Here is an 11,309-nt window from a genome sequence, read left to right on the forward strand (position 1 = left end):
AAAGGGCTAACTACTCAGGAAGAATTTAGGAATATAGTTAGGTTGTGTAGAAAGAAAATTAGAGAGACGAAGGCACAACTTGAACTGAATCTCGCCACCTGTGAAGGATAACAAAAAGTCCTTCTACGATACATCAATAGCAAAAGGAGGGGCAGGGAAAACCTCCATTCTCTACTGGACATGGCAGGAATATAGTTATCCAAGATGAAGAAAAGGCTGAGGTATTTAACACCTTCTTTGCCTCAGTTTTCAACAGCAAGACAGGTTGTCCTGAGGACATCTGGCTTCTGGAGCTTGTAGAAAGAGACGAGAATCTGAACAGCCCCCTTTAATCCTGAAGGACACAGTCAGTGACCTACTGAGCTGCTTGGATCCCACAAATCTATGGGACCAGATGGGATCCACCCAAGGGTGATGAGGGAGCTGGCAGAAGAGCTCGCCAAGCCTCTCTCTATCATCTACCAACAGTCCTGGCTCACTGGGGACATCCCAGATGATTGGAAGTTGGCGAATGTCACGCCAATCCACAAAAAGGGAAGGAGGACCCGGGAAACTCCAGGCCCGTCAGCCTGACCTCAGTGCCTGGCAGGGTTATGGAGCAGATCATCCTGGGGGCAATCACACAGCACCTACAGGATGGACAAGGCATTAGACCCAGCCAGCATGGGTTTAGGAAGGGCAGGTCCTGTCTGACCAACCTGATCTCCTTTTATGATCGGGTGACCCGCCTGGTGGATGAGGGGAAGGCTGTGGATGTGGTCTACCTGGACTTCAGCAAGGCCTTTGACACCGTCTCCCACAGCATACTCCTGAAAAAGCTGGCAGACCACAGCTTCGACAGGGACACTCTGCGCTGGGTTAGGAACTGGCTGGAGGGCCGGGTGCAGAGAGTGGTGCTGAACGGTGCTGCATCCAGTTGGCGGCCGGTCACTAGTGGTGTCCCCGGGGATCAGTGTTGGGCCCAGTTCTGTTTAATATCTTTATAGATGATTTAGATGAGGGGATTGAGTCCATCATCAGCAAATTTGCAGATGACACTAAGCTGGGGGGGAGTGTCGATCAGCTGAAGGCAGGAGGGCTCTGCAGAGGGACCTGGACAGACTGGAGAGTTGGGCTGATTCCAGCGGGATGAGGTTCAACAAGGCCAAGTGCCAGGTCCTGCACTTTGGCCACAACAACCCCAAGCAGCGCTACAGGCTGGGGACAGAGTGGCTGGAGAGCAGCCAGGCAGAAAGGGACCTGAGAGTCTGGATTGACAGGAAGCTGAACATGAGCCAGCAGTGTGCCTGAGTGTCTGAGCCTCGTGTTAGGACCAGAGGACGGTGTGAGGGTGGTACTGTGTGCGATGCGAGCACGTGAATGACTTGCTATGCCTGGTGGCAGAGGCTCAAAGGAGGAGGTAGATGAGATCTAAGAAGTATTAGGGACAGTGAAGGGAAAATTGACTGGTGGAGTCCCCACCCTTCTAACCAAAAGAAGTCCAGGAGGAGACGGTGAAGCCCTGCTGTTGCCCGTAGTCAAGACACAAACCAACCAGGAGTTAGTTTAGTGGTGCTTTATTCAGGCCCGGAAGCCTGAGGACTAGCGTCCAAGTCAGAGTTCCGAAGACCCTCGTTTTCTGTTCAGCTTTTATACTCTTTTACAATGAAGCCTACGTGCAGAACTTCAGTTACAAAACAATCACATATCATGTAGATAACAGTAGCTAGACATCCCAAGCCACAAATCTATACTGCTTAACTTAACTATTGTTTAACTGATCCCCCCACCAACCCTTATCTTCAGTCCAAGGTGTCAGTTTACTCCTCCTACTTGATCCCCTCTTCTCAGCACATTCAGACCTTAGCATCTACTTGACCCCTCCCCTAGTCTAGCATCACTTGATCCCTCTTCTCACACATTCCTTGCCAGTCCAAACTTTAGCATAACTACTTCTATTCTTCCACATTTGCAACAAGTCCCCCTTTGAGCATCCTTTGATCTTCCTTCGCAAGGATGCTCAACCCCTCAAGCTGCTGGTTTTCTTGTTAGGCGGGGTGGGGTGAGTTGTCTTGGTGGGAGGATCACTTCTCTTCGGGTCATGGCCTTCATCACCCTCCGAGTGTGTTGGCCTTCTTTTGCAATCATTCCTAAAAGACACTTGTATAGTACTAAAGCAACCATAACGATTATGATTATCATGATTCCATATTGTACAATTGATGATATCCAACCAGAGACCTGGATCCCTAGGGAGCTGAGTACTGCTCCAACCCAATTGTGTTCTGCCTCTTTTTGAACATCGTGGACCTTGTCCTCAATTTGTTTTAATTGACTAATATCTTTTTCTACCTCCTGGGTGACATTTGGGATGTGTACGCAACAATGCCCATCCTTATCATGCAGATACCCACAGACACCATGCTCTTTTAGTAATATCATGTCCAAGGCCATTCTATTTTGTATGGTCATCCTAGTAGTGGCCTGCAACTGTAAATTCAGGTCCCTAAATCCTTTCTTTGTTACTGCTGCCAACCTTTCGGTCTGTCCCAATAATTTGAACAACATTTCCTCGTGTTTTGAATCCAGCCATAATAATTAGGCTTCAACTTACAATCAGCTTCGGTCATTACTTGAGTGGTCATACATAAATCCTTCCATGCCTCTACTGTCTTAGGGACAAACCGGCATGTCCAGGAAACATTCCTCAACGACTCTGGCATTTCAGTCACAGGTATTATTCCCCATGGTATGGGTTCACCTGCTGCCTTGGGTAATGGTAAACAAGCTGTGATTTCTGTTACATTTTGCATAAGGCCGAAGTCTCTAATCAGTCCTATTACCAAATTTTCTTGGCCTCTATCCTTGATCAATCTTCTGTCGTCAGTAACCTGTCGCGTCACCCTCCTATTCTTTTCTACATAGGATGTGGTCATTGTAAGAAACTGCACATCCCCATAATCAACACTGTCCCGTACCTGTACTAAGCAAGTATACTTTCCTTCGTTTTTCCGAGTTACATCGGGTAGCTGCAAGATAGTTGCTCCTTCCTGGCGCGACTCATCCCAAACTGTCTTTACCCCTTTCATAATGTAATTTATCCTCCGTATCCATCTCCATTTTACGATAATTCGGTGGATCCAGCTCCCTGGTCATCAGTAAACAAACAGGTCAGATTAACATCAGATCCTCAGGCATCAGCAGGTAGGTTCAGGTACATTTAACCTTTACAGAGGTTTCTGTTAACAAAATCAAGCTTAGGAAAATCAGTATCCCTACGGTCTGCTTCTGAACACCATCCTTGTTAGAGACAAAAGGCTCTACAGACCATTGCGTGGGGACCTTCTTGACCTGGTGTAGTGAATCCAGTTGTCGACTCCATCGACCTTGACGGCCGTGTAGGTGGTTCATGATCGCCTGGTGAGGACTCTCCCATGTCTCCTTCAGTGGTTCCACTGACCAGTTCCTTATGTACGACTTGGTCTGCCTAAAGGATGTCGTGGGCCGGATTTTCCAGGGGTAACGGTCGGTTCCACTGCAACGCTCCTCGGAGTGCTGTAAGAGTCTTACTCAGAGACAACACATAATTTAGTATCACCTTGATCCCCCACCAAATGAGGGGTCCCCCTGGTAAGTAGCAGCATAGGTAGGGTTTGCCGTACAAAATTTCGTACGGACTTACTCCTATCCTTTCCCTTGGTTTAATCCTAACTCTTAACAGAGCTAAAGGCAACGCCTGCGGGCCACTGGATTTTGCTTCTTGGCAAATTTTCTTAATTTGATTTTTCAATGTTTGATTCATCCGCTCTACCTTACCACTTGATTGGGTCTCCAGGGCGTGTGCAGATTCCAAGTCATTCCTAACATTACAGAAATCTCCTGCACGATCCCTGCAGTGAAAATGAGGACCCCTATCAGATGATAGCCCCAACGGCACCCCAAATCTAGGGATGATTTCTTTCAAAAGTGTTTTTTACCACTTCTTTTGCCTGATTGGTCCTGCAAGGGAAAGCTTCTGGCCATCCCGAGAATGTGCACACATACGACCAACAGAATATTTGTATGCTTGGGCCTTTGGTAACTCAGAAAAGTCTATTTGCCAATAATCTCCTGGTTGGGGACCTACCTGCAACTTTACCCATCTGTACCTGCCTTCTTACCACTGGGTTGTTTTTTGATACACAGCCGGACACATTGCGTTTACTCTTGTTGCCAATGTTAACATCTGGTTTTGAGAATATTTCGTTTCTCAAAAATTTTACCATTGCCTCTGCACCCCAGTGACACTTATTGTGTTCTGTTCCAGTACTATCTTTCATGATCCTTACCGGCAGGATCACCTGTCCTGTTGGGGTCACATACCAGCCCTTGATGTTCTTTCGTGCCTGCAACATCCGAGCCAGCTTCTCGTCCTCTTGGCGAGTAATGTGGTTTGTCTTCCATGTGTGCAGGCGGCAGGGTTGCCCCGAGCCGGTACCCAAAGCTAATTGAGTCCATACCTTCTCTGGCAACCCTGCTTTGCCACTTGGTCCGCTTGTCGATTTCCCTGGAACTCTTTTCCTGGATCGTTCCGATGTCTTGACGTGCATCACTGCAACTGCCGATGGTTTGTAAATTGCTTCCAGTAACTGATTATTTCTTCCCTATGCTTGATTGACGACCCCGTGCGAATTAAGAAGTCCCCGTTCCTTCCACAGAGCCCCATGCACATGTACTACTGCCAAATGCATATTTGGAATCAGTCCATATGTTGACTTTCTTCCCTTGGCTCAGCACCAGGGCTCTTACCAGAGCCCCAAATTCTGCCTTCTGTGCTGACGTGCCCGGGGGCAATGCTTTTGCTTCCACTATCTGCTGCAAGGTGACCACTGCATACCCTGCATACCTGGTACCTTTTTCCACAAAGCTGGACCCGTCCGTGAACAGTTCCCAATCAGGGTCTGGCAGCAGCTCATGCCTTCAGGTCCTTCCGGCTGGCGTACACTTGTTCGATTACCTCCACGCAGTCATGTTCCAGCTCTCCTTCTTCCTGGGTGGACCTGAGGAATTCTGCTGGGTTAAGGTGATTTGTTATTTTTCAGCTCCACATCATCCTGTCCCCTCAATTGGGCCTGGTATTGGAGCATCCTGCTTGATGAGAAGCCAATGGCCCCCCTTTTGTTCCAATACTGTTATGACCATGTGAGGTACATAAACTGTCATGTGCCTGCCTAATGTTAGCTTGCGTGCTTCTTGGATCAGGATTACTGGTGGCTGCCACTGCTCTTAGGCATCCTGGCCATCCTCCACTTACTGGAGTCCAATTGTTTAGAAAAGTACCCAACCGGTCTTTTCCAAGACCCCAGTTTTTGAGTGAGCATCCCCAAGGCCAACTTTTGCCTTTCATGTACATACAGTTGAAAGTCCTTGGTTAGATCCGGCAGGCCCAGGGCAGGTGCTTCCTTGAGGGCCTGTTTTAATTCCCAAAACGCTTTATCTTCCGTGGGTCCCCACTTAAATCTCGGTTCCTTCACAACCTCATACAGTGGTTTGGCTGTCAGCCCAAAGTCGGGGATCCACAGTCGACACCAGCCAATCATTCCTAGAAAAGATCTTAGTTCCTGATTATTGGCGGGGTTACTGGAATTGCACATATGGCTTTATGCGATTTACTCCCAAACGACGAACCCCCTGCGAAATTTCACATCCTAAATAGATGACCTTTTGTTTGACCAGCTGTGCCTTTTCTCTGGATACCCGGTATCCAGCCTGTCCCAGCATATTCAGTAATGCAATGGTTAATTTGAGGCAGAGACCCTGTTCTGTGGTACCCAGGAAAATATCGTCCACATACTGCAACACCACATAAGAGAAAGGCGAATCTTTTACCTGGGTAGTCTTCCATTCCTCAAGTTCCTTGGCCAGCTGGTTACCGAATATGGTGGGCGAGGATTTAAATCCTTGAGGAAGCCTGGTCCATGTGAGCTGGCGCTTCCTGCTGGAAGGCAGGAGGGCTCTGCAGAGGGACCTGGACAGACTGGAGAGTTGGGCTGATTCCAGCGGGATGAGGTTCAACAAGGCCAAGTGCCGGGTCCTGCACTTTGGCCACAACAACCCCAAGCAGCGCTACAGGCTGGGGACAGAGTGGCTGGAGAGCAGCCAGGCAGAAAGGGACCTGGGAGTCTGGATTGACAGGAAGCTGAACATGAGCCAGCAGTGTGCCCAGGTGGCCAAGAAGGCCAATGGCATCCTGGCCTGTATCAGGAACAGCGTGGCCAGCAGGTCCAAGGAAATGATTCTTCCCCTGTACTCAGTGCTGGTGAGGCCACACCTCGAGTACTGTGTCCAGTTCTGGGCCCCTCAGTTTAGGAAAGATTTTGAGGTCCTGGAATGGGTCCAAAGGAGGGCAAGTAGGCTGGTGAAGGGACTCCAGCACAAGTCCTATGAGGTGAGGCTGAGGGAGCTGGGGGTGTTCAGCCTAAAGAAGAGGAGGCTCAGGGGAGACCTCATCACTCTCTCCAACTACCTGAAAGGAGGTTGTAGCCAGGTGGGGGTCGGTCTCTTTTTCCCAGGCAACTCTCAGCAAGACAAGAGGGCATGGTCTCAAGTTGTGCCAGGGGAGGTTTAGGTTGGATATTAGAAAGAATTTCTTTACGGAGAGGGTGATCAAACAGTGGAATGGGTTGCCCAGGGAAGTAGTGGATTCTCCGTCCCTGGAGATATTTAAAAAGAGACTGGATGTGGCACTCAGTGCCATGGTCTAGTAACCGCGGCGGTAGTGGATCAAAGGTTGGACTTGATGATCTCTGAGGTCCCTTCCAACCCAGCCAATTCTACGATTCTATGATTCTATGATCTTTAAGGTCCCTTCCAACCCAACCCATTTCTGCGATTCTGTGACTTTTTTGAGGGTTCCCTTAATTACTGTTTTTAGTAAGATATCTAACTTACTGGTTTTGATCCAGGATAGAAGCAATTTTCTTTTTAATAATTTCACTTTTCAATTAAGTCTCTTCTAAGTAAATGCACTTGCTGAAAATTAACAGCATATTTTTCAGTCAGTGTCTGCTTCTAGGACTGGCCAATATGCGAGACACTGTTGTGGTGTTTATTATAACCATTTCCATTATGTCTTAGCACCCTCTCATCTTCAAGACTCTCTCTGAAAGCAACAGAGAACTCTCCATTCCTCCCCCCTCCACACACATACTTTATTTCCACCAAGTCTCTGTTTCTGTATAGAACATTTATCCCAGTTTTTCAACATTTGCTTCTGCTGGGCTTCTTGGTCATGACTGTAAACTACTTACCTTCTGGGATATATACTTGCTGCCTGTCCCAGAATTGTGACTCCAGCTTTCTCCTTTACACTGAATTTCTTGCAATACATATCAAAACAATTGTAGTTGTCTTGGCAAAACCAGAATATATTTAAGCAACTATGTTGCCAAGTCTCATTGGAACTTGCTGTGTTAGGTGGTCAAAGCAATCACTGAATTGGAACATGGACAACCAGTAATAGTCACAATTTAGATAACTGAAGAAATTATCTCTATGTTCTCTTATGAAAAAATGAAACGTGTTAGAATAATGCCATAAGAGAATTTTATATAGTTTTATAGTGTTAGTTTGCTTGTTTTACAGATAGTGTTTAACTTGCAAATGTATAATTTTTAGCTATTAAAAGTAGACTTAATGTACTTATACTGAAAATGCATTTCATTTTTAGCTTCTCGTAAAAGACACAAAAAGGATAGAGATGAAGCTTGGGAGTCTGAAGAACATGACAGAAGAAGTTCTGGTGACCATAGGAGAAGTGGTTATTATCATGAAGGAAAGAGGACTTCTGCTAGCGGCCGTTACCGTAATCGCAGTCCTGATGACTCTGACATGGATGATTATTCTCCTCCTCCTAGCCTCAGTGAGGGTAACTGATTTCCAGAATTTTATTTTCTTCCATAATACCAGTGCATTTTTAAAGGATATGTTAAACACTCAAAAATAAACATCTTTACATGCATTATTGAATATAAGTGTAAGAAATGTAAACAATCCTTTCTTCTCGTAATTAGTGGCTAGAAAAATGAAGAAAAAAGAAAAACAAAAGAAGAGGAAAGCTTATGAACCTAAACTAACGCCTGAAGGTATTTTTAGAAGATTTATTTTCTACATTTTCTGTTTTATGTTTTGCATATAAAATAATTATATATACATTTCTTTTCACCAGAAATGATGGATTCTTCAGCTTTCAAAAGATTTACTGCTTCAATTGAGAATATTTTGGAAAATTTAGAAGACATGGATTTTACAGCTTTAGGTAATATGTTAGAAATTTTCAAAATGCTTCCCTCAGTTAGAAACACAAGAAACAAACAAACAAATTGCATATCAGTATTTTCAAGCTTCCTTCTTTGTGATTTAATTTCCTGTGATACATGCTACAGTATACTGCATTTATATGGCTTCTACCTTGACTGGTGGCCTTTGCCTTTCCAATTTCACTTGCTGCTCCAGGAAATAGATCCTCCTCCTTCCTCCCTGCAGAATCCAAAAGGGACATAAATCACAATGAGACAAATAGTAGTCCCCCAGGAGTGAAAAGGATACCTCTTTGGAATGTCACTATGGTGTCATCTTCTGCCAAACATATCTTTGTAAACAACATAACATAAGATGGTTGTTTTGCCAGTAGTGTCTGAGGCACATAATTTTGTATCTATTGTTGCCTTTGGCCCAACAGAGCTCCTTATCCATTTCTGTGGAAAATATGCCATCTTAGCATAATTGTCTGACAAAGTAGTTCAGGTTGACCAAGGTGACTTTCTACTGAAATGGATAATGGAGCATTCGTTAATTTTTTTCCTACCATTTTTGTCACAAGATTAGAACCAAGAGGAGGAGCATAGTAAACAAATCACTACAGCAATGGTGTATACAACCTTAGATTAAAAAGTGAAGTAATCGGTTCTCTCTGTATGTCTTGTAACATCATGGGGGTTTCTGTAAGGGTAAATGTGATTAAGACACAGTGTATCCCAAAGTACTTAATTTCCTGTGTTTTTCATCTGTTTCCCTTCCCCAGATTTGAACTGTAGAATTTGGACTACAATCATTTAAGATCTGTTTACTGAATGAGGGTGGTAGCAAAAGAGCTGAATTTTGTTATATTAAAAATATTTTCAATTTATGACTTCCAGTCATATTTAACAAGTAGTCATTTTAAGACAATCAAAAGCTGTCATCATCAGTCTTCATTAGATGCTAGCTATTTGGAAAATCAATTCTATTTCTTCAGTTTACTTTTTCATATTAGCTTTAAAATACTGGTTTCCTTGAAGTCTTATTAGAAATATAATTGTTAATTTATTTTTTTTAAGGCAATGATGATGAGATTCCACAGGAATTGCTACTGGGAAAGCATCAGCTTAGTGAGTTGGGTAGCGAATCTGCAAAAATCAAGGCAATGGGCATTATGGACAAGGTACACCTTCATAGTATTTAACTCTTTTTGAACTTTTAATTTTCTTTAGCCTATAAAAACTTGTGTCCTCTGTAAAATTCCACCCTCTTCAGGTGTTCATGTGAGAGATATTGTGAACAATTGTGCTTCTGCTGATTTAGCTGAAGTGCTTAAAAAGTTACCACATATTAACTTTTACTGCCTCTGAAGCTGAGACATTTTTCTTGAATGGTCCTTCTATGTGTTAGTGCTCAGAGCACTATATGCCAATAGGTAACACATTGCCCGAGCAGTAAAATCTAAAATAATTAATCTACTTTCACAAAAGCACATCAACCTATAGGCTTTGCTTTTTACAGCTAGCATTGAGCAACCACAGTATAACAGAACCTGCTGGCAAAGTCAAAAAATCCACCCTTTTTGATATATGTCATTAGTGCAATGTAAATGTATTATGTCTATCCAGTATCACACTGAATTTCCCACTTCCTTCCTCTTTCCAAAGAGCCCTTTCAAACTTAGAACACCTAATGCCCCAGGTGATAATAAGATTAATTTTCTGAAAACTGAATATTGTGGTTCCTTTGCCATACTCTTATAGAATCATAGAATGATTGGAAGGGACCTTAGAGATCATCTAGTTCCAACCCCTCTGCTGTGGACAGGGACCCATTCCACTAGACCAAGTTGCTCAACAGCCCCATCCAACCTGGCCTTGAACACTTCCATGGGCAACCTTTGCCAGTGTCTCACCACCCTCACAGTAAAGAAGGTGAAGAGTTGTTTTTTATGTGAGAGAGCAACTGGAATGTATCCAACTCTCCCTGGGGGTGGATGATGAGCGAATTCAGCTTGTGGGTAAGGATTAAGAGGCAGGCTAATATGGGAGGAACTGTTGTGAGTGTTTATTACAAGCCACCTGATCAGGAAGAGGAAGTTGATGAGGCCTTCTACAGTCAGCTAAGAGTAGCCTCACAATCACAGGCCCTGGTTCTCATAGAGGACTTTAATCCACCTGATATCTGCTGGGGAGGCCACACAGCCAGGCATGCATAGTCCAGGAGGTTCCTCCAGTGTATTAATGACAATGTTTGACTCAGGTGGTGGAGAAGCCAACAAGGAGAGGTGTACTACTGGACCTAGTACTGATAAACAAAGAGGAAGTGTTGAAGGACATTAAGGTTGGGCACAGCCTTGGCAGTGGTAATCATGAGAAGGCAGAGTTCAGGATCATGGGTAGCATGCACAAAACGATGAGCAGAATTGCACCCTTGGACTTCAGGAGGGCTAACTTTGACCTCTTGAAGAAATTGCTTGGAGAAATCCCATGGGAGCTTTGGAAGGTAGAGAGGCTCAACAGAGCTGGTTGATAATTCAAGCACCACTTTTTCCAAGCTCAGGATTGGTGTATCCCTAAGAGCAAGAAATCAGGCAAGGGAAACGGGAGACCTGTGTGGTGGAGCAGGGAGCTTCTGAAAAAGCTCAAGTAGAAGAAGGAAGTTTACAGTATGTGGAAGAAGGGACTGACCACTTGGGAAGATTACAAGAGTGCTGCTATAGTATGCAGGGAGGAAATGAGAAAAGCTAAAGACTCCTTGGAATTAAACCTGGCAAGGGACCTCAAGGTTAACAGGAAGGGTTTCTTCAAGTATATCAGAAACAAAAGGAAAACTAGAGAAAATGTTGGTCTGCTGTTGAATGAGACAGGTGCCATGGTGACAGAGGATGCAGAGAAGGCAGTTACTGAATGCTGCCTTTGCTTCAGTATTTACTGCTCAGGCCACCCTCCAGGAGTCCCAGACTTTGGAGGTAACAAAGTGTCGTGATCCGAGTTATTATTTTAATATTTTGATTATGAGGAAAATGCAGCCCACTACTCAGAGAAAACCAT

The 11,309-nt window shown here is 44.6% G+C and overlaps 1 protein-coding gene across 1 annotated transcript; it reads left to right on the forward strand.

Moving 5' to 3' along the window:
- Positions 1 to 4,582: 4,582 nt before the first annotated feature.
- On the forward strand, positions 4,583 to 10,788 carry LOC115600129 (nipped-B-like protein). The gene is made up of 6 exons (XM_030468349.1): positions 4,583 to 4,589; positions 7,688 to 7,885; positions 8,031 to 8,102; positions 8,186 to 8,275; positions 9,336 to 9,439; positions 10,519 to 10,788. Exons 1-6 carry the CDS (start codon positions 4,583 to 4,585, stop codon positions 10,786 to 10,788), a joined length of 741 nt encoding a protein of 246 aa, XP_030324209.1.
- The last annotated feature ends 521 nt before the right edge of the window (positions 10,789 to 11,309 follow it).

This window comes from Calypte anna, chromosome W, assembly GCF_003957555.1.
Source record: "Calypte anna isolate BGI_N300 chromosome W, bCalAnn1_v1.p, whole genome shotgun sequence".
Lineage (NCBI taxonomy): Eukaryota > Metazoa > Chordata > Aves > Apodiformes > Trochilidae > Calypte > Calypte anna.